General features: G+C 49.4%; 1 protein-coding gene across 1 annotated transcript; it reads right to left on the bottom strand.

Moving 5' to 3' along the window:
- Positions 1–674: 674 nt before the first annotated feature.
- Positions 675–24,057, bottom strand: LOC311115067 (protein APCDD1; the record flags this gene model as incomplete). The annotated part of the gene is made up of 6 exons (XM_084190279.1): positions 675–1,132; positions 3,808–4,129; positions 16,975–17,118; positions 17,370–17,537; positions 17,799–18,009; positions 23,871–24,057. Coding segments are annotated over 6 exons (1,490 nt in total), but the record flags the coding sequence as incomplete, so codon positions are not given.

Genomic DNA, 24,057 nt, shown 5'->3' with positions numbered 1-24,057 from the left:
CGACTTACAGTTAGTGAGTGCATACGTTTTTCATACTGGCCCCCCGTGGGAAACGAACCCACAACCCTGGCGTTGCAAGCGCCACGCTCTACCAACTGAGCTACAGGGGACATACTGTAGGGTGTACATGAGAGCAAACGTTCTTTGCGATCTTTATATTTCATTGTTGAAAATAACGCATCTTATTTAATCTATTTGTAGTACCAAGAAGAAACTTGATATTTTGTTAAGGTACGGTGTATAAAACATAATCTCCTGTGTGTGTGGATACATAAAGGGTGTGTCTGAAATGGATGCAGCCGTAGATAAACATCTATAGTTCTATAATAATAATAATAATAATAATTATAGTTCTCCATTTGCACTTTACTAAAGAGCAGTTATTGTGATGTCACCTCTGTGGTAAGTTCAAAGCAACAGATGCATCAAAGGAACTAGTCTCCACTCGCTCTCCCTCTCTCCACCTTGTCTTTTAAAAACGCTTCCATCGCGTTTTAAAAGAGGCAAAAAAAATAGATTTCAAAAGTTCAAGTGCGTCAAAGGCAACTAGCAGTCTCCTTTCCCTCAGGGTAGAGTCAGATTAGAGTCCACAGTTCTACACACTAGAATTCCTCTTGTCAGTCAGTGTCTCTATGTACAAAAACCCAGACCGTTTCAGTAGGTCTGTTCTTTAACTATGAAAACCCAGACAACAGAACCAGCGCGGTCAGAACCACAACAGCATCCTTCCGGTTCTGGTTCCACGTCATTCTGGTTCCACCATTACTCAGCCTCAGGGGATGGTCCTCATCTTCCCCTCCCATGACCTCTGACCTCCGGCTGCTAGCGGAACACTGGACCAGGGGCATCTGGTACGAGGTCGCTCGTTTGTCCGGCCGGTCGGGGCTGGACCCGTCGGAGGGTCTCTGTCCGTTGTAGAGGAGGTGTCGTCCGTGGGCGTCCTGCTCCATCCGGAACAGCTCGTACTCTGTGTGGGGCAGGCGTATCCCCAACGCCACGCAGCCATTGGTCAGGGTGACGTCCTGTTCAACTCCGACCTCCCAGGAACCATGGGTGCCACACTCGTTACCGTTGAACACGTTGAGGAGGGAGGTGGTGGCGAGGTCCATGGGTATCACACGCATGTGGTTCACTGAAGGGGGAGGGAGGGGGGGAGAGGGTGACAGATAGAGAGAGAGAGAGAGAGAGAGAGAGAGATCAATGTAATCTGAAATACACACATTTGTAACCATCCCTCTCTTTTCATCTCAACCACACAGCTCACCAGGGACGGCCTGTTCAATAGGGCGATATGGGCGACGCACTGCCAAACGGGAAAAGGAAGGGATTTTTTTTCTAATCAATTATATCACGGCAACAGTAGTTATCAGTGTTGTAATCTATACGTCTGATCTGCCACAGTGCCACACTGCCACTAAATGTCGAATCAGGCTAAAGTCGTGCTTCAAATGGCTCCACCCCCTTTTGGGGCGATTTCAGTCAGATTGAAAATCGCCCAGAACTTCTGTCATAGACTCCCATGTAAAATCTATTTTTTTCAAATTTCAGAGCCTTCAATACAATCTCAATGGGTGTCTGTGGGCTTGCACTTACGCGCTTTCGTCATACGTTACGTAACCATGAACGTAACTGAGAAAAGAGTGGATTGTTTGAAAGAATTTCCTTTTTGTCGGCGAACAAATGAAGATAAATTGGCAACGAAACAATTAGGACCTCCCAGACCAAATTTAATAATTCAACAGGTTTCTACTAAAGGCGGAAAGTCCTACACCCGAGGATTTTCCAAAAATTGGTACGAACGAAAAAAGACATTGCCACTCACTCAACTGGATGACGAGGGATACAGGCTAGCTGTCCGCCACCACAACGATGAGGTTAGTGTTGATAATCACAAGTTTACTGGATGTGGATATGGTGTAATAAAGGCAGTTTATTCAGAGGTAAATATATCTGGAATCGCGTTCACGGACCCGTTCGTCAAACTCTTAGGGAGCTATAAATTAAGCCCCATTACTTACCATATCAGATAAGAGAAATTGCTGCAGCTACATATATTTTACATCCTGGCCCTACATAGTTCACTATTTGCATCACTTACCAAAATATTACATGTGGTCATATATGCTTGGAAAGTGGAGATGCCATAGAACGTCAAAAAAGTAAACATTGCTGGAGACACATTGCCGTTTTGGAGAAGACATCGCGTTTGCTAGCAAAGAGATTTGTTGTGGCAAATGAACTTGGGCTGGGAATTGCCAGGAACCTCACGATAAGATATATGCATCAGCATTGCGAGTCTCATGATTCTATACGTATTGCGATTCGATACTGTGATTTTATTGCGCACCATATGTCTGTTGCAGAGGGATCAGAAAGCCATGAGAACGAGTTTTGATCAGTCATGGAAATAAAAGTGCTGAAAACAAATTGGCTCCCAATGTGAAAAGATTGAGAACAAGCTATGAAGGAACAATAATGGTGTTTTGGTGCAGGTACAGCCAACTAGCGCTAAAATATTGCGATATTGTCAATACAGTATATCGTAAAGTATCACTATGTAACTCGATTTCTTTCACCCCAATCCCTCAAATTAACGGTAAATAACTGAATTGTTTGCCCCACATTTAGCTAAGATGATTAGCTAGCCAGCTAAAATGTTTTAGTTAGTTAGCAGTCGCATCTACAATAGTTTACTGTCAATAACATGTCTCCAAAAATGACGTGGTGTCTCCAATTGTGTTGACATTTTACAATTGCAATGCGCATCCATGAGTATCCACTTTCTGTAGCTCAGCTGGTAGAGCATGGTGCTTGTAACGCCAAGGTAGTGGGTTCGATCCCCGGGACCACCCATACACAAAAATGTATGCACGCATGACTGTAAGTCGCTTTGGATAAAAGCGTCTGCTAAATGGCATATTATTATTATTATTATTATTATTATTATTATTATTATCTGAAGAGAGCCCCGAAACATTGTGTGCAGACATTTTATGCAATAAATGAAGTAGGTTCAATCTAGTAGTTCTGATCTTCTGATTGGTCCTGATGAGTTGGGCGAGGTCCCCTGCAGGCTACTGTCACTGTTGCATTGGCTCTGAGTCGGGTTCTCTGTCTTCAAATGTTCAGCCTAAGAGAGGGGATTTTTGTGTGTGTGTGTGTGTGTGTTTAACAGTGATGATGTGTGTGTGTGTGTGTGTGTGTGTTTAACAGTGATGATGTGTGTGTGTGTGTGTTTGTGTGTGTGTGTGTCCTCAGAGCAAGAACTCGTGAGTTGGAAGAACTGAGAGGCCTATGGCGTGGGTGTTGTCCTTGGCCACCTGCTGACAAGGCTGACAAGATAGGACCCTTTTGTCCATTGTTATTGGATAGGAACAGAACTTATAACCAGCTCCTGACCTAAATAGATCTTAGCACAACATTTTACTCAACATATCATATTCCATATTCACTATAACAAATATATTTACTACGACATTAGCAAGAACCGCCACATCCTCAGCCGGCTAATCCAGTGTGTGAAGTTTTGCGGAGTGTTTGAGTTAGCTTTGCGAGGCAAAGATGAAACTGAGGGCTCCACCAACCCTGGTAAGCCAACACTTTTGAGATCAGTCAATAAATGCTTCTGGTATTGACTTATATGCTGCCCCTGTCTTCATGTTGTTGCTGGACATATATTTTTTTAAATGTGTGTAGGTCACCTAAATCATCAGAAAAATTGCCCCTCCTGAGAATTTTTTCAGGAGCCGCCACTGCAGCTCACAATTCAATCTCAACAGAGTTGAAAAATCAACCTTTGACCTTTACCTTCGAAGACGAACTCCGTGCCTCCCATAACTCTGGTTGAACGCGTCCCTCGGCTGTACCTCCCTCTAGCGTAGATACTGAAGGAGGGGTGTTTGCAGACGGGGTCAGAGTAGTGGTAGTAGTGACCCTCCCAGGTCTGGTTGTTGTCATGGAAGATGAAGTGACGGGTCAGGAAGAGGACCTCAGGGCGGACCTCGCAGCCCTGGCTCACCCATTGGCCATACAGCCCCACTGTCATGTCCGCCCGCGGCGCCAGGATGGGAGGGCGGAACTCATCTGACCGGTAGATGATACGACAAGCGATGCAGCCGTTGTCATGGTTCTGGAGGAGGAGAGAAATACATTTAAAAGATTTAGAGGGAAAGGGTTCATATTCAGGTTTTACGGAGATCGTTTCAGCTCAAATGTGGTCATGGTTTTGGAGGAGGAGAGAAATTAATAGAAGAGTTGGAGAGTTGAAGACTACATTTAAGGTATGAAAACATCTGACAAACTTAGATTCTAGGGTGCAATGCCCATTTACATTTTAGCAGACGCTCTTATCCAGAGCAACTTACAGTTAGTGAATACATTTTTTAAATACTGGCCCCCCGTGGGAATCGAACCCACAACCCTGGCGTTGCAAACGACATGCTCTATCAACTGAGCTACATCCCTGCTGGCCATTCCCTCCCCTACCCTGGACGAATTGTGCGCCGCCCATGAGTCTCCCGGTCGCGGCCGGCTGCAACAGAGCCTGGATTCGAACCAGGATCTCTAGTGGCACAGTTAGCACTGCGATGCAGTGCCTTAGACCACTGGGCCACTCAGGAGTACCGAGTACCTTTAACACGGCACTTGGAGATAAACTGAAAATGTATCATTTCAAATGTCAATCTGGAATGGAATGTATGGATACTCAGGGATAAAAAGCATGTGCAGGAAATGGCATTCTTCAGGTGGTCCAAAAACAAATCACACAATATGATACTCAGGATTTGTTTTTGCCTTGTCATTAAATGTCTCTGTGGAAGAACGTCAAGCATAATATAATATGCCATTTAGCAGACGCTTTTATCCAAAGCGACTTACAGTCATGCGTGCATACATTTTTACGTATGGGTGGTCCCGGAGATCGAACCCACTACCCTGGCGTTACAAGCGCCATGCTCTACCAGCTGAGCTACGGAGGACCAGCATGATCAATGATGAGAGATATTCCCTTTCTGTTGTCCCTCTATTAGACAGGATTATGCCCTACTACACATCTCGAGCACATCTATCATGTACATTACTGTAATGTCAGATACCAATAATAATCGTTTAAGTACTGTAATTTAACGACTATTGCTGTACTTTGGGATTTACAGGAAAACTATTTCCTTCAGAAAGAATCAATCAGTGTTTCTCAGGGTGATCACATCATGTACTGGAACAGACACATGGACAGACAGAGGGGAAAAAAAACACAAGAAGGAAAAAACGACTGCAGAAATACAGCCCAGTCCTCCAGCTGGATTAACTGGAGAAATACAGCCCAGTCCTCCAGCTGGGTTCACTGGAGAAATACAGCCCAGTCCTCCAGCTGGGTTAACTGGAGAAATACATCCCAGTCCTCCAGCTGGATTAACTGGAGAAATACAGCCCAGTCCTCCAGCTGGGTTCACTGGAGAAATACAGCCCAGTCCTCCAGCTGGGTTAACTGGAGAAATACAGCCCAGTCCTCCAGCTGGGTTAACTGGAGAAATACATCCCAGTCCTCCAGCTGGGTTAACTGGAGAAATACAGCCCAGTCCTCCAGCTGGGTTCACTGGAGAAATACAGCCCAGTCCTCCAGCTGGGTTAACTGGAGAAATACAGCCCAGTCCTCCAGCTGGGTTAACTGGAGAAATACAGCCCAGTCCTCCAGCTGGGTTCACTGGAGAAATACAGCCCAGTCCTCCAGCTGGGTTAACTGGAGAAATACAGCCCAGTCCTCCAGCTGGGTTCACTGCAGAAATACAGCCCAGTCCTCCAGCTGGGTTAACTGGAGAAATACAGCCCAGTCCTCCAGCTGGGTTTATGCTCCTCATTCTGAGAAAAGCTGTATAGGGACTTCTATCAATTTCTATCAAAACAAGGCCCTCTATCAATTTTTATTACATGCCATGTCTCGTTCGCTTAGTCAAGTCCCTAAAGCGACACAGGATGACATTCTCTTCAGAATAGAAAACTGCAGTTCTGTAATTCCTTGACCAGACAGGAGAACACATTCGATTTATAGAACCTTATGGATTAAGCCTAGATTAAATCCGTACCACAGGAGATCCACGCTATAGTGGAGCCGACATGCAGCGTTTACCGTGAATGCGGTCTCCACTGACACGGGAACATTGTGGTGCAGATTGAACCCCGGCCAAACAGGGCTGATTAGATTCACATTCTGTTATTTAACATATTTCTATTACGTAGAGGAAACCCTTAAGGGAGAGAGAATATAATTTCTGTTTTGAGTATTACAATTTAGGAGCAGTCTTACATTTTACTGTAAATCAACATTATGATAGTGTGAGATTTAAGAGTAAATGTATCCAGTACAGCACAATTAGCATTTAAGAGTGAGGGGTTAGAGACAAAGAAGACAATGAGACAGAGAGAGAAGACCAAGGTTACAGAGAGAGCCTCCCTCTCTCTCCCATCTCAGCCAACAGCCTCCCTCTCTCCCCCTCTGCCAACAGCCTCCCTCTCTCCCCCATCTCGGCCAACAGCCTCCCTCTCTCCCCCATCTCGGCCAACAGTCTCCCTCTCTCCCCCATCTCAGTCAACAGCCTCCCTCTCTCCCCCATCTCGGCCAACAGCCTCCCTCTCTCCCCCATCTCAACCAACACCCTCCCTCTCTCAGCCAACAGCCTCCCTCTCTCCCCCATCTCAGCCAACAGCCTCCCCCTCTCCCCCATCTCAGCCAAAAGCCTCCCTCTCTCCCCAATCTTGGCCAACAGCCTCCCTCTCTCCCCCTTCTCGGCCAACAGCCTCCCTCTCTCCCCCATCTCAGCCAAAAGCCTCCCTCTCTCGGCCAACAGCCTCCCTCTCTCCCCCATCTCGGCCAACAGCCTCCCTCTCTCCCCCATCTCAGCCAAAAGCCTCCCTCTCGGCCAACAGCCTCCCTCTCTCCCCCATCTTGGCCAACAGCCTCCCTCTCTCCCCCATCTTGGCCAACAGCCTCCCTCTCTCCCCCATCTCGGCCAACAGCCTGATACGTTGTCCTAAAAGTTACTATTTGTCTTAAAAATGCTTTTACTGGGTACTTGTGTATGATTGGAATAATACATATGTAAACAATTAATGACATTAATGTCCCATTGTGGTACCCCACCACCCTGGTCCTCCAGTACCCCTCAACACCCTGGTCCTCCAGTACCCCCCACCACCCTGGTCCTCCAGTACCCCCCAACACCCTGGTCCTCCAGTACCCCCCCACCACCCTGGTCCTCCAATACCTCAACACCCTGGTCCTCCAGTACCCCCCACCACCCTGGTCCTCCAGTACCCCCCACCACCCTGGTCCTCCAGTACCCCACCACCCTGGTCCTCCAGTACCCCACCACCCTGGTCCTCCAGTACCCCACCACCCTGGTCCTCCAGTACCCCCCACCCTGGTCCTCCAGTACCCCCCACCACCCTGGTCCTTCAGTACCCCCCAACACCCTGGTCCTCCAGTACCTCAACACCCTGGTCCTCCAGTACCCCACCACCCTGGTCCTCCAGTACCCCTCAACACCCTGGTCCTCCAGTACCCCTCAACACCCTGGTCCTCCAGTACCTCAACACCCTGGTCCTCCAGTACCCCCCACCACCCTGGTCCTCCAGTACCCCCCCCACCACCCTGGTCCTCCAGTACCCCCCCCAACACCCTGGTCCTCCAGTACCCCCCCAACACCCTGGTCCTCCAGTACCCCCCACCACCCTGGTCCTCCAGGACCCCCCACCACCCTGGTCCTCCAGTACCCCCCCCCCCCCCCCACCCTGGTCCTCCAGTACCCCCCAACACCCTGGTCCTCCAGTACCCCCCAACACCCTGGTCCTCCAGTACCCCCCAACACCCTGGTCCTCCAGTACCCCCACCACCCTGGTCCTCCAGTACCCCCCAACACCCTGGTCCTCCAGTACCCCCCAACACCCTGGTCCTCCAGTACCCCCCAACACCCTGGTCCTCCAGTACCCCCCAACACCCTGGTCCTCCAGTACCCCCCCACCCTGGTCCTCCAGTACCTCAACACCCTGGTCCTCCAGTACCCCCCACCACCCTGGTCCTCCATTACCCCCCACCACCCTGGTCCTCCAGTACCTCAACACCCTGGTCCTCCAGTACCCTGGTCCTCCAGTACCCCCCACCACCCTGGTCCTCCAGTACCCCCCAACACCCTGGTCCTCCAGTACCCCTCAACACCCTGGTCCTCCAGTACCCCCCCAACACCCTGGTCCTCCAGTACCCCCCAACACCCTGGTCCTCCAGTACCCCCCAACACTCCGGTCTTCCAGTACCCTCCAGCAACCCCCAACACCCTGGTCCTCCAGTACCCCCCAACACCCTGGTCCTCCATTACCCCCCAACACTTCGGTCCTCCAGTACCCTCCAGTACCCCCCAACACCCTGGTCCTCCAGTACCCCCCACCACCCTGGTCCTCCAGTACCCCCCAACACCCTGGTCCTCCAGTACCCCCCAACACCCTGGTCCTCCAGTACCCCCCAACACCCTGGTCCTCCAGTACCCCCCAACACCCTGGTCCTCCAGTACCCCCCAACACTCCGGTCTTCCAGTACCCTCCAGCAACCCCCAACACCCTGGTCCTCCAGTACCCCCCAACACCCTGGTCCTCCAGTACCCCCCAACACTTCGGTCCTCCAGTACCCTCCAGTACCCCCCAACACCCTGGTCCTCCAGTACCCCCCAACACCCTGGTCCTCCAGTACCCCCCAACACATCGGTCCTCCAGTACCCTCCAGTACCCCCCAAAACCCTTGTCCTCCAGTACCCCCCAACACCCTGGTCCTCCAGTACCCCCCCCAACACCCTGGTCCTCCAGTACCCCTCAACACCCTGGTCCTCCAGTACCCCCCAACACCCTGGTCCTCCAGTACCCCCCAACACCCTGGTCCTCCAGTACCCCCCACCACCCTGGTCCTCCAGTACCCCCCCAACACCCTGGTCCTCCAGTACCCCCCACCACCCTGGTCCTCCAGTACCCCCCCAACACCCTGGTCCTCCAGTACCCCCCACCACCCTGGTCCTCCAGTACCCCCCACCACCCTGGTCCTCCAGTACCCCCCCAACACCCTGGTCCTCCAGTACCCCCCACCACCCTGGTCCTCCAGTACCCCCCACCACCCTGGTCCTCCAGTACCCCCACCACCCTGGTCCTCCAGTACCCTCCAGTACCCCCCAACACCCTGGTCCTCCAGTACCCCTCAACACCCTGGTCCTCCAGTACCCCCCACCACCCTGGTCCTCCAGTACCCCCCAACACCCTGGTCCTCCAGTACCTCAACACCCTGGTCCTCCAGTACCCCCCACCACCCTGGTCCTCCAGTACCCCCCCCACCACCCTGGTCCTCCAGTACCCCCCCCAACACCCTGGTCCTCCAGTACCCCCCCAACACCCTGGTCCTCCAGTACCCCCCACCACCCTGGTCCTCCAGGACCCCCCACCACCCTGGTCCTCCAGTACCCCCCCCCCCCCCCCACCCTGGTCCTCCAGTACCCCCCAACACCCTGGTCCTCCAGTACCCCCCAACACCCTGGTCCTCCAGTACCCCCCAACACCCTGGTCCTCCAGTACCCCCACCACCCTGGTCCTCCAGTACCCCCCAACACCCTGGTCCTCCAGTACCCCCCAACACCCTGGTCCTCCAGTACCCCCCAACACCCTGGTCCTCCAGTACCCCCCAACACCCTGGTCCTCCAGTACCCCCCCACCCTGGTCCTCCAGTACCTCAACACCCTGGTCCTCCAGTACCCCCCACCACCCTGGTCCTCCATTACCCCCCACCACCCTGGTCCTCCAGTACCTCAACACCCTGGTCCTCCAGTACCCTGGTCCTCCAGTACCCCCCACCACCCTGGTCCTCCAGTACCCCCCAACACCCTGGTCCTCCAGTACCCCTCAACACCCTGGTCCTCCAGTACCCCCCCAACACCCTGGTCCTCCAGTACCCCCCAACACCCTGGTCCTCCAGTACCCCCCAACACTCCGGTCTTCCAGTACCCTCCAGCAACCCCCAACACCCTGGTCCTCCAGTACCCCCCAACACCCTGGTCCTCCATTACCCCCCAACACTTCGGTCCTCCAGTACCCTCCAGTACCCCCCAACACCCTGGTCCTCCAGTACCCCCCACCACCCTGGTCCTCCAGTACCCCCCAACACCCTGGTCCTCCAGTACCCCCCAACACCCTGGTCCTCCAGTACCCCCCAACACCCTGGTCCTCCAGTACCCCCCAACACCCTGGTCCTCCAGTACCCCCCAACACTCCGGTCTTCCAGTACCCTCCAGCAACCCCCAACACCCTGGTCCTCCAGTACCCCCCAACACCCTGGTCCTCCAGTACCCCCCAACACTTCGGTCCTCCAGTACCCTCCAGTACCCCCCAACACCCTGGTCCTCCAGTACCCCCCAACACCCTGGTCCTCCAGTACCCCCCAACACATCGGTCCTCCAGTACCCTCCAGTACCCCCCAAAACCCTTGTCCTCCAGTACCCCCCAACACCCTGGTCCTCCAGTACCCCCCCCAACACCCTGGTCCTCCAGTACCCCTCAACACCCTGGTCCTCCAGTACCCCCCAACACCCTGGTCCTCCAGTACCCCCCAACACCCTGGTCCTCCAGTACCCCCCACCACCCTGGTCCTCCAGTACCCCCCCAACACCCTGGTCCTCCAGTACCCCCCACCACCCTGGTCCTCCAGTACCCCCCCAACACCCTGGTCCTCCAGTACCCCCCACCACCCTGGTCCTCCAGTACCCCCCACCACCCTGGTCCTCCAGTACCCCCCCAACACCCTGGTCCTCCAGTACCCCCCACCACCCTGGTCCTCCAGTACCCCCCACCACCCTGGTCCTCCAGTACCCCCACCACCCTGGTCCTCCAGTACCCTCCAGTACCCCCCAACACCCTGGTCCTCCAGTACCCCTCAACACCCTGGTCCTCCAGTACCCCCCACCACCCTGGTCCTCCAGTACCCCCCAACACCCTGGTCCTCCAGTACCCCCCACCACCCTGGTCCTCCAGTACCCCCCCAACACCCTGGTCCTCCAGTACCCTCCCAACACCCTGGTCCTCCAGTACCCCCCCAACACCCTGGTCCTCCAGTACCCCCCACCACCCTGGTCCTCCAGTACCCCCACCACCCTGGTCCTCCAGTACCCTCCAGTACCCCCCACCACCCTGGTCCTCCAGTACCCCCCACCACCCTGGTTCTCCATTATGGTGTTTAATCACTATTGAGCACCACAACTCCACTTATGGGGGTAAAAAAAAAAAAGCTTTATCTGGACAGCATTCAGAAAGTAGGAAATGATGGAGAGAAAAATGTATAAATGGGTATTAACTGTCTGCTGCCTCGCTCTTATTGCGTCACTAAATGAGGTCCGCCCAATAACCACAGACTAACAAGCTGGCATTGCCAACCCTCTGGACTGTCACCAGCCCCAACTATAAACCACTTAACATGAATGGATTGGATAGTCACCATAGCAATAAAACATCCTAAAGAAGAAACCATTATAACATCACTGGATGGACTGGCTACTGAGCTGATGGTTGTAACTGGTGTTTTATATCAAAGAAAAGACGGTTGATGATTGTAAGTTAACTGGTGGGACTGAGCTGAGGGCAGGTCTAAAGCTATTTCACATAAATATATTATCTGGGATTTAGCTCAGCTGGCTAACAAAGCCTTGTGGCACGTCGGAGACCCAGGTTCACTTCAACATACTATCCACTGTAATCCTCAGGGTACAGAGAGAGATGGTGTTTTCTAAAAGGATAGTCTGCATGTGTTGAGCTGTTTCACTTCTAGATACTATCCACTAGCTATCGTATGTAGATCATTTAGAAACTTTTCACTGAGTTATCACTTGTCCACTGGCCACAGCTAAAGAATGCCTGATTAGAATGCCTGAATAGCTGGTGAACCATTGAACAAGGGAAATGGTTTTGATGACCCCAAGCTGGCTGTATTTGATTAGAGCTCATGGAAGATGCGAATGCTGCTAGTGTGCTTTGATTATGGTAGATAAGATATACTGGAACTACTGCGGGGTCAAAAGAGAGAGACACAGAAAAAGAGTGAGCGGGGGACGGAGAGAAACGTACAGGGGTGGAAAGACACAGAGTTCAAACTGTGCATCTCTTCTGATGTAGAAGGCAAGCATGAAATCAGAGCTGGAATATTCGGTCCGGAATTATTCATAAGGCTGCATGATTCCAAATTCTAGGAATGCCACATGTTGATCACTACCAGAGATAGGAGGAGCACCAGGTTTCACGTTCCAAATGGAACCCTATTCCCTATACAGTGTACTTCTTTTCATTAGGGCCCATAGGCTTTTGCCCAAAAGTAGTGCACTATATAGGGAATAGGGTGCCAATTTGGGATGTTCCCCAGGTTTCACGTTCCCCCGTTTTCTCTCCTCTCTGGCCCTGAGGAGCTTAACTCTGCAGCGCTGGTCGTTAGAACAACACGGTGTAGATAGTGTTGTCAGGGATCCTCACCCTTAGCACTCTGTGTGTCCCAAATGGCACCCTGTACCCTACATACTGCACTACTGTTGACCAGGGCTCATAAATAATATTAATAATATGCCACCAATTGAGCTACAGAGACCCATAGGGTGCCATTTGGGACGGAGCTGGGTCAGCATGGTCAGCGTGGTACAGATGTAATGTTCGTTTAGAAAGGCCACTCACAGAGGATCTCAGGGTTTAATCTCTGAAGGGTGTAACATCATGACTATAAGGTTTCACGGAGCGGGACGACTGCTGTTCAACTAGAAGCAGTGGAAATCACGTCCTCCTGAAGAGCATTGGTCAGGCATTAAAATGGCTCGGTCTTGATATTAAAAGAAGTGGAAAACAACTGTACATGGTATCAGTATGTCATAGTATCAGTATGTCATAGTATCAGTATGTCATAGTATGTCATAGTATCAGTATGTCATAGTATCAGTATGTCATAGTATGTCATAGTATCAGTATGTCATAGTATCAGTATGTCATAGTATCAGTATGTCATAGTATCAGTATGTCATAGTATGTCATAGTATCAGTATGTCATAGTATCAGTATGTCATAGTATCAGTGTGTCATAGTATCAGTATGTCAACGTATCAGTATGTCATAGTATCAGTATGTCATAGTATGTCATAGTATCAGTATGTCATAGTATCAGTATGTCAACGTATCAGTATGTCATAGTATCAGTATGTCATAGTATGTCATAGTATCAGTATGTCATAGTATCAGTATGTCATAGTATGTCATAGTATCAGTATGTCATAGTATCAGTATGTCATAGTATCAGTATGTCAACGTATCAGTATGTCATAGTATGTCATAGTATCAGTATGTCATAGTATCAGTATGTCATAGTATCAGTATGTCATAGTATGTCATAGTATCAGTATGTCATAGTATCAGTATGTCATAGTATGTCATAGTATCAGTATGTCATAGTATCAGTATGTCAACGTATCAGTATGTCATAGTATCAGTATGTCATAGTATGTCATAGTATCAGTATGTCAACATATCAGTATGTCATAGTATCAGTATGTCATAGTATCAGTATGTCATAGTATGTCATAGTATCAGTATGTCAACGTATCAGTATGTCATAGTATCAGTATGTCATAGTATCAGTATGTCATAGTATGTCATAGTATCAGTATGTCATAGTATCAGTATGTCATAGTATGTCATAGTATCAGTATGTCATAGTATCAGTATGTCATAGTATCAGTATGTCATAGTATCAGTATGTCATAGTATCAGTATGTCATAGTATGTCATAGTATCAGTATGTCATAGTATCAGTATGTCATAGTATCAGTGTGTCATAGTATCAGTATGTCAACGTATCAGTATGTCATAGTATCAGTATGTCATAGTATGTCATAGTATCAGTATGTCATAGTATCAGTATGTCAACGTATCAGTATGTCATAGTATCAGTATGTCATAGTATGTCATAGTATCAGTATGTCATAGTATCAGTATGTCATAGTATGTCATAGTATCAGTATGTCATAGTATCAGTATGTCATAGTATCAGTATGTCAACGTATCAGTATGTCATAGTATGTCATAGTATCAGTATGTCATAGTATCAGTATGTCATAGTATCAGTATGTCATAGTATGTCATAGTATCAGTATGTCATAGTATCAGTATGTCATAGTATGTCATAGTATCAGTATGTCATAGTATCAGTATGTCAACGTATCAGTATGTCATAGTATCAGTATGTCATAGTATGTCATAGTATCAGTATGTCAACATATCAGTATGTCATAGTATCAGTATGTCATAGTATCAGTATGTCATAGTATGTCATAGTATCAGTATGTCAACGTATCAGTATGTCATAGTATCAGTATGTCATAGTATCAGTATGTCATAGTATCAGTATGTCAACGTATCAGTATGTCATAGTATCAGTATGTCAACGTATCAGTATGTCATAGTATCAGTATGTCATAGTATCAGTATGTCAACGTATCAGTATGTCATAGTATCAGTATGTCATAGTATGTCATAGTATCAGTATGTCATAGTATCAGTATGTCATAGTATGTCATAGTATCAGTATGTCATAGTATCAGTATGTCATAGTATCAGTATGTCATAGTATGTCATAGTATCAGTATGTCATAGTATCAGTATGTCATAGTATGTCATAGTATCAGTATGTCATAGTATCAGTATGTCAACGTATCAGTATGTCATAGTATCAGTATGTCATAGTATCAGTATGTCATAGTATGTCATAGTATCAGTATGTCATAGTATCAGTATGTCATAGTATGTCATAGTATCAGTATGTCAACGTATCAGTATGTCATAGTATCAGTATGTCATAGTATGTCATAGTATCAGTATGTCATAGTATCAGTATGTCATAGTATCAGTATGTCATAGTATGTCATAGTATCAGTATGTCAACGTATCAGTATGTCATAGTATCAGTATGTCATAGTATCAGTATGTCATAGTATCAGTATGTCAACGTATCAGTATGTCATAGTATCAGTGTGTCATAGTATCAGTATGTCATAGTATCAGTATGTCATAGTATCAGTATGTCATAGTATGTCATAGTATCAGTATGTCATAGTATCAGTATGTCATAGTATCAGTGTGTCATAGTATCAGTATGTCAACGTATCAGTATGTCATAGTATCAGTATGTCATAGTATGTCATAGTATCAGTATGTCATAGTATCAGTATGTCAACGTATCAGTATGTCATAGTATCAGTATGTCATAGTATGTCATAGTATCAGTATGTCAACATATCAGTATGTCATAGTATCAGTATGTCATAGTATCAGTATGTCATAGTATGTCATAGTATCAGTATGTCAACGTATCAGTATGTCATAGTATCAGTATGTCATAGTATCAGTATGTCATAGTATCAGTATGTCAACGTATCAGTATGTCATAGTATCAGTATGTCAACGTATCAGTATGTCATAGTATCAGTATGTCATAGTATCAGTATGTCAACGTATCAGTATGTCATAGTATCAGTATGTCATAGTATGTCATAGTATCAGTATGTCATAGTATCAGTATGTCATAGTATGTCATAGTATCAGTATGTCATAGTATCAGTATGTCATAGTATCAGTATGTCATAGTATGTCATAGTATCAGTATGTCATAGTATCAGTATGTCATAGTATGTCATAGTATCAGTATGTCATAGTATCAGTATGTCAACGTATCAGTATGTCATAGTATCAGTATGTCATAGTATCAGTATGTCATAGTATGTCATAGTATCAGTATGTCATAGTATCAGTATGTCATAGTATGTCATAGTATCAGTATGTCAACGTATCAGTATGTCATAGTATCAGTATGTCATAGTATGTCATAGTATCAGTATGTCATAGTATCAGTATGTCATAGTATCAGTATGTCATAGTATGTCATAGTATCAGTATGTCAACGTATCAGTATGTCATAGTATCAGTATGTCATAGTATCAGTATGTCATAGTATCAGTATGTCAACGTATCAGTATGTCATAGTATCAGTATGTCAACGTATCAGTATGTCATAGTATCAGTATGTCATAGTATCAGTATGTCAACGTATCAGTATGTCATAGTATCAGTATGTCATAGTATGTCATAGTATCAGTATGTCATAGTATCAGTATGTCATAGTATGTCATAGTATCAGTATGTCATAGTATCAGTATGTCATAGTATCAGTATGTCATAGTATGTCATAGTATCAGTATGTCATAGTATCAGTATGTCATAGTATGTCATAGTATCAGTATGTCATAGTATCAGTATGTCAACGTATCAGTATGTCATAGTATCAGTATGTCATAGTATGTCATAGTATCAGTATGTCAACATATCAGTATGTCATAGTATCAGTATGTCATAGTATCAGTATGTCATAGTATCAGTATGTCATAGTATCAGTATGTCAACGTATCAGTATGTCATAGTATCAGTATGTCATAGTATCAGTATGTCATAGTATCAGTATGTCAGAGTATCAGTATGTCATAGTATCAGTATGTCAACGTATCAGTATGTCATAGTATCAGTATGTCATAGTATCAGTATGTCATAGTATCAGTATGTCATAGTATCAGTATGTCATAGTATGTCATCGTATCAGTATGTCATAGTATCAGTATGTCATAGTATCAGTATGTCATAGTATCAGTATGTCATAGTATCAGTATGTCATAGTATCAGTATGTCATAGTATCAGTATGTTCTGGGAGGCAGTAAGTTGTCATAACTTTGATAAAAAAAGGAAGGAAAGTGACCAGGTCCCAAAGAAGGAAGGCTTTACTATCTAAACTAGACACAGACAACATTAGAACAGTCTTCAACCTAACGTCTTAAATCTGTCCAACCTTTCGGCCCACCCAACGTCCAGAGCAGCAGACTGACCTTGGCACTCTGCAGCGCGGCCTGGTAACTAGAAGGTCTGTAGTACATCCTCTGGGCCACCTCAGTGTGGATGTCTCCCAGGAACAGCTCTTCAACCAGGTGGTCCAGGTTATGATGAGGGTACTGTTTCACCACACGCAGCAGCTGCAAGAGGAAATACGTTTTTTTTATCCAATGCATAGACATATCATTCAAAAAGTGTTCTATTCTGTGGTCCAATGTACACTAATGTCTAACAGAAAGCCACAGTGCAGGTTTCAGTGCCTTGTTTCAAGGGCTACTGGTTGATATCGATGCCAGCAACCCTCTGGTTGCCAGTCCATTGAATATTTTTTTCCTGTCGGGCAAGGGATTCGAACCGTCAACCCCTCTGGTTACTAGCCCTCCTCACTAACCTGTAGCTCGTGCATGGAGAAGTGGATTTCTCTGGAATGGTCACAGCCCTCCTCGTTCCACAGCTCATAGCTGATGTTGGGTTCCCAGGGTGCTTTAATACTCCCGCGACAGCTCTGGTTTAACCGCTGGCTCAGGTCCTTGGCCACGGCCGCACTGTGACAGACCACCTGGGTAGTGGGATAAACACACGCTGACTGACCTGGGCTTTAAGACATTAGCAAATTCATCTAGTTGAGGAGTAAGAAGTCTTACTGGAATGTGTCATGTTGGCTTCTATTGTATATTTAGTTTAGTATGAACCCAGGAATATTACCCCTAATGGACTCATTATTATTACAATTGAAAGTAAACCAAACCTGTGTGTGGGGTGTAGCTGGAAGTCTGCTTCTACACACACACACACACACACACACACACACACACACTACCTGTGTGTGGTGGAGCTGGTAGTCAGCCTCTGTTCCTCCTCTGATGATCCAGGAGACCTGTCTAAGCCTCAGCCTTCCCCGGACTACCAGGGTGTAGGTGGGGGTGGTGCAGTGGTTGTCCCCGTAGTAGAACTGGTTGGCCTGGAACGTGTTGTTGGGGAAGAACCGGTACGACCGCGTCAGGAACTCTGGGCCAGGACGCACCTCACAGCTGGCCGTCGGTGAGAGAGGTGGATGTGGAGGGGAGTTTGAGTTGCATGGTTTCTCAAAGTAAACATCATACTGACTCTTTCACACACTGTATTTGTGAGTGTCTCCCCCCAGCCAGAGAGCGTACCTGGTGGAGGCCGGGATTCATTTAAAGGCGTGTTGCAGCACTGAGCACTGCACTACAGGCAGGCAATTTTTCCGTATTCACGGTAAAAGTAATCCTTCTACCCCCCCCCTCCCCCACCTCACCCCCACAAAAAAAAATAGTTGATATATATATATATATATGTCACGGATTCTGCCGAGACTGCTCCTCCTCCTGGTTCGGGCAGGCTTCGGCGTTCGCCGTCCCCGGAGTACTAGCTGCCACCGCTCTATGTTTCGTAGTGTGATTGCTTTTGTCTGTCTTTTACACCTGTGTCCATTTGTGTGTTGATTACTTGTCTTATAAGTTCCTTGTTTTGCATTAGGCTGATTGTGTGTTGTTATTTTCTGCCTGTCGTGCAGAGCTGCGTGTCTGCACTCTGTCTATGTTTGGGATTATTGTTTACGCGTGTTTGCGTAATTGCCTCGCCTCCGTCTGTTTTCGAGGTCGTGTTTTGTTTGTTGCTCTTTGGACTATTAAAGTCTTTTGGACGTATCCTCTGTGTCCTGCGCCTGACTCCTCCACCACATCCACATCGGAAATACTGACAGAACAACACACCTAAACTATGGAGTCAGGAGGGACAGCGGCGGCACCCAAATCCCTGGAAGACCGGATCAGCTACCAAGACACCATGATCCGGCAACTTGGGGCCGCCATGGACGAGGTGTCCAACACTCTGCGCCGGTTGGTGACTGGAGAGGTGCCCACGCATTCTTACACCATCCCATCACCAACGGCCAGTCCTCCTCTCTCAGCACCGGAACCCAGTGGCATTCGGCTCTCGCTCCCGAGGGCATATGACGGTTCTGCAGCCGGGTGTCAGGGATTCCTCCTGCAGGTGGAACTCTACCTGGCCACCATACACCCGGCGCCCTCGGGATACGAGAGCGTCTCCGCCCTCATCTCCTGTCTATCCGGCAAGGCGTTGGAGTGGGCCAACGCCGAATGGAGGGGAATAGACGCCGCTACCATCACCTACGCGGAGTTCTCCCGCCGCTTCAGGGCTGTCTTCGATCATCCACCTGAGGGGAAAGCGGCGGGAGAGCGTCTGTTCCACCTCCGACAGGGGAAGAGGAGCGCACAGGAGTTCGCACTGGAGTTCCGGACGCTAGCGGCGGATGCGGGGTGGAATGAGAGGGCCCTCATCGACCACTACCGGTGTAGCCTACGAGAGGACGTTCGTCGTGAGCTGGCCTGCAGGGACACCAACCTGTCGTTCGACCAGTTGGTGGACATCTCCATCCGTCTAGACACCCTGCTGGCTACCCGCGGACGTCCCGAGTGGGGGTCGTCCATTCCACCCTCCAGCACCTCCGAGCCGATTCCCATGGAGCTCGGGGGTGCTGGCGCTAGAGAGAGGAGGAGAGAGAACCCGAGGGGGGCCATCCCCTGCACCAACTGTGGTCGTGGAGGACACACCGCGGCCAGGTGCTGGGGAGGGTCTCCTGGGAGAGGGGACAACAGGTCACGCACTGGGGAGTCATTTCAGGTGAGTAGGCGCCCCACTTACCCAGAGCTTTCTGTTGGTCACATGAGTATTCCTGTGAGATTTCCACAGGTGGCACCTCATTCCCAGCATAAGGCGCTAGTAGATTCAGGCGCAGCTGGGAACTTTATTGATCGGGCATTTTGTTGTAGGTTAGGAATTCCCCTTCGGCCGGTAGAAGCTCCATTTCCTGTCCACGCCTTAGACAGCCGGCCGTTGGGGTCGGGCCTGATCAGGGAGGTCACAGCACCACTGACGATGACGACGCAGGGGGGTCATAAGGAGATCATTCAGTTTTATCTGATTGACTCTCCTGCGTACCCCGTGGTGTTGGGGCTTCCCTGGTTAAGCACCCATGATCCTACCATTGCGTGGCAACAGAGGGCTCTTATGGAGTGGTCTGCCCAGTGTGTAGGGAGATGTCTAGGTGTTTCCGTAGGGGCGACCTCGGTAGAGAGTCCGAACCAAATGCCCGCACTGCGCATTCCCCCTGAGTATGAGGACTTAGCACTTGTGTTCAGCAAATCGAGGGCAACACGGCTACCTCCACATAGACAGGGGGACTGTGCGATAAATCTCCAAACAGGAGCGGCTCTTCCACGGAGTCGTGTGTATCCCCTGTCTCAAGAGGAGACAGCGGCTATGGAGACTTACATAGCCGAGTCCTTGGCACAGGGATACATACGGTCCTCCACTTCCCCGGTTTCCTCGAGTTTCTTCTTTGTGAAGAAGAAGGACGGGGGATTGCGCCCGTGTATTGATTACCGTAGTCTCAATCAGATCACAGTTAAGTACAGTTACCCACTTCCACTGATTGCGACTATGACGGAATCGTTACGCGGAGCGCAGTTCTTCACAAAGTTGGATCTCAGGAGCGCTTACAATCTGGTGCGCATTAGGGAGGGGGATGAATGGAAAACAGCATTTAGCACCACCTCGGGTCATTACGAGTATCTCGTCATCCCATACGGGTTAATGAATGCTCCTTCAGTCTTCCAATCCTTTGTTGACGAGATTTTCCGGGACATGCATGGGCAGGGTGTAGTAGTGTACATCGACGACATCCTAGTGTACTCTTCTACACGAGCCGAGCATGTAGCCCTGGTGCGCCGAGTGTTGAGAAGACTGTTGGAGCATGACTTGTATGTCAAGGCAGAGAAATGCCTGTTCTTCCAGGAGTCCGTCTCCTTTCTGGGTTATCGGTTGTCCGCGTCTGGTGTGGAGATAGAGGTAGACCGTGTATCGGCCGTGCGTAATTGGCAAACTCCAACCACTGTAAAAGAGGTGCAGCAGTTCTTGGGTTTTGCTAATTACTACCGGAGGTTTATTCGGGGTTTTGGACAAGTTGCAGCTCCCATTACGTCCCTGCTAAAGGGGGGTCCGGTTCGTTTGCAGTGGTCGGCTGAGGCGGACAGGGCATTTGTCAAACTGAAGAACCTGTTCACCTCGGCCCCGGTGCTGGCGCATCCGGATCCCTCTTTACCATTCCAAGTAGAGGTAGACGCGTCCGAGACCGGTATTGGGGCAGTCCTGTCACAACGGTCCGGCACGCCACCTAAACTCCGCCCCTGTGCGTTCTACTCCAAGAAGCTCAGCTCGGCGGAGCGCAACTATGACGTTGGGGACAGGGAGCTGTTAGCCGTAGTCCAGGCCCTAAAGGTGTGGAGGCATTGGCTTGAGGGGGCTCAACACCCTTTCCTCATTCTGACTGATCACCGTAACCTGGAGTACATCCGGGCAGCTAGGAGATTGAACCCTCGTCAGGCTAGGTGGAACATGTTCCTAACCCGGTTTGTTTTTAAGATCACATACATCCCAGGGTCCCAGAATGGTAAGGCAGACGCCCTGTCCCGGCGGTATGACACAGAGGAGAGGTCCAACGAGCCTACTTCCATACTGCCGGAGTCTTGTTTGGTGGCTCCGGTGGTATGGGAGGTCGATGCGGAAATCGAGCGGGCACTGCGTACCGACCCTACTCCCCCCGAGTGTCCTGTGGGGCGGACGTACGTTCCGCTCGAGGTTCGTGATCGTCTTATTTATTGGGCTCATACATCACCCTCCTCTGGACATCCAGGTATTGGCCGGACCGTGCACTGTCTTAGCATGAAATACTGGTGGCCAACGTTAGCTAAGGATGTGAGGGTTTATGTCTCCTCCTGCTCGGTATGTGCCCAGTGTAAGGCGCCTAGACATTTGCCCAGGGGTAAGTTACATCCCCTGCCCGTTCCACAACGACCATGGTCCCACCTATCGGTGGATTTTGTAACCGACCTACCCCCCTCCCAGGGGAATACCACCATTTTGGTCGTTGTGGATCTGTTTTCCAAGGCCTGTCGTCTCCTTCCAATGCCGGGTCTCCCTACTGCCCTACAAACCGCTGAGGCCCTATTTACCCATGTGTTCCGGCACTATGGGGTCCCCGAGGATATTGTGTCTGACCGAGGTCCCCAGTTCACCTCCAGAGTTTGGGGGGCGTTCATGGAACGCTTGGGGGTCTCGGTAAGCCTTACCTCGGGGTACCACCCAGAGAGCAATGGGCAGGTGGAACGTGTCAACCAGGATGTGGGTAGGTTTTTGAGGTCCTATTGCCGGGACCGGCCGGAGGAGTGGTCTAGGTTCATCCCCTGGGCAGAGATGGCCCAGAACTCTCTCCGCCACTCCTCCACCAATTTAACACCTTTCCAGTGTGTTTTAGGTTATCAGCCGGTCCTGGCACCATGGCACGAGAGCCAGATCGAGGCCCCTGCGGTGGACGAGTGGATTCGGCGCTCGGAGGAGACGTGGGACGCTGCCCATGTCCATCTGCAGCGTGCCATCCGTCAACAAAAGGCGAGCGCCGATCGCCACCGCAGTGAGGGACCGGTGTACGCACCGGGAGATCGAGTCTGGCTCTCGACTCGAAACCTGCCCCTCCGCCTGCCCTGCCGGAAGCTGGGTCGGCGGTTTGTGGGGCCCTTCAAAGTCCTGAGAAGATTGAACGAGGTGTGTTACAGGTTACAACTGCCTATAGAGTACAAAAATATTAACCCCTCGTTCCATGTGTCTCTTCTCAGGCCGGTGGTAGCTGGCCCACTCCAAGAAGATGAGATAGGAGAGACCCCTCCGCCCCCTTTGGACATCGAGGGGGCCCCGGCGTACAGGGTCCGGACCATCTCGGACTCGAGGCGCCGGAGGAGTGGTCTCCAGTATCTCGTGGAGTGGGAGGGGTACGGTCCGGAGGAACGGTGCTGGGTGCCCAGGAGGGACATCCTCGATCCATCCCTCCTGACTGAGTTCCACCGTGGGCATCCCACGCGCCCGGGTCCGCGTCCTCCTGGCCGTCCCCGAGGCCGGGGTCGGCGCACGGCTGGAGCCGCGCGTCAAGGGGGGGGTACTGTCACGGATTCTGCCGAGACTGCTCCTCCTCCTGGTTCGGGCAGGCTTCGGCGTTCGCCGTCCCCGGAGTACTAGCTGCCACCGCTCTATGTTTCGTAGTGTGATTGCTTTTGTCTGTCTTTTACACCTGTGTCCATTTGTGTGTTGATTACTTGTCTTATAAGTTCCTTGTTTTGCATTAGGCTGATTGTGTGTTGTTATTTTCTGCCTGTCGTGCAGAGCTGCGTGTCTGCACTCTGTCTATGTTTGGGATTATTGTTTACGCGTGTTTGCGTAATTGCCTCGCCTCCGTCTGTTTTCGAGGTCGTGTTTTGTTTGTTGCTCTTTGGACTATTAAAGTCTTTTGGACGTATCCTCTGTGTCCTGCGCCTGACTCCTCCACCACATCCACATCGGAACTACTGACAATATATATATATATATATAAAACAAATGAAAATTAAAAATATACTCTAAAAATAAAACAATTCTAAAATTAGAAAAATATATAAAAATTAAAATTGTAAAGTGGTTGTCCCACTGGCTATCATAAGGTGAATGCACCAATTTGTAAGTCGCTCTGGATAAGAGCGTCTGTTAAATGACGTAAATGTAAATGTAAAAGCTACGATGTCGGCTCAACCATAAGTTACCTAAAAAGTCAAGAGCAGCGTGCTTGTCTACAATGCGCCTTTGATTGAATCCCGGCCCCAGTGTCACTCTGTTGTGTTGAGGTTAGGATTGGAGCTAGGGTTAGGCGTACCTGGTGGACCCAGTACCCCTCTATGTTCGAGGGCATCTGGACGGTGATCCTAGCCCCGTGAGGGAGGTGTTTCAGCATGTGGGGTTAGGGTTGGAGCTAAGACTAACGTACCTGGTAGAGACCCAGTGCCCCTCTATGTTGGGGGGCATCTGGATGGTGATGCGGGCCCCGTGGTGGAGGTGTTTCAACATGTGGTGACACTGGGAGTCTTTAGCAGGACGACCAAACATCTTCTCCAGGGACAGCAGGCGGTTGGAGCGGCCCTCTGAGTAGTGGAGGGGCGACCCCTCACCCCAAC

The sequence above is a fragment of the Coregonus lavaretus genome (genome assembly GCF_964263955.1).
Source record: "Coregonus lavaretus genome assembly, contig: HAP1_SCAFFOLD_2261, whole genome shotgun sequence".
NCBI lineage: Eukaryota > Metazoa > Chordata > Actinopteri > Salmoniformes > Salmonidae > Coregonus > Coregonus lavaretus.
Note: the sequence above shows the minus strand (reverse complement) of the source record. Positions and strands in the feature narration are given on the sequence as shown.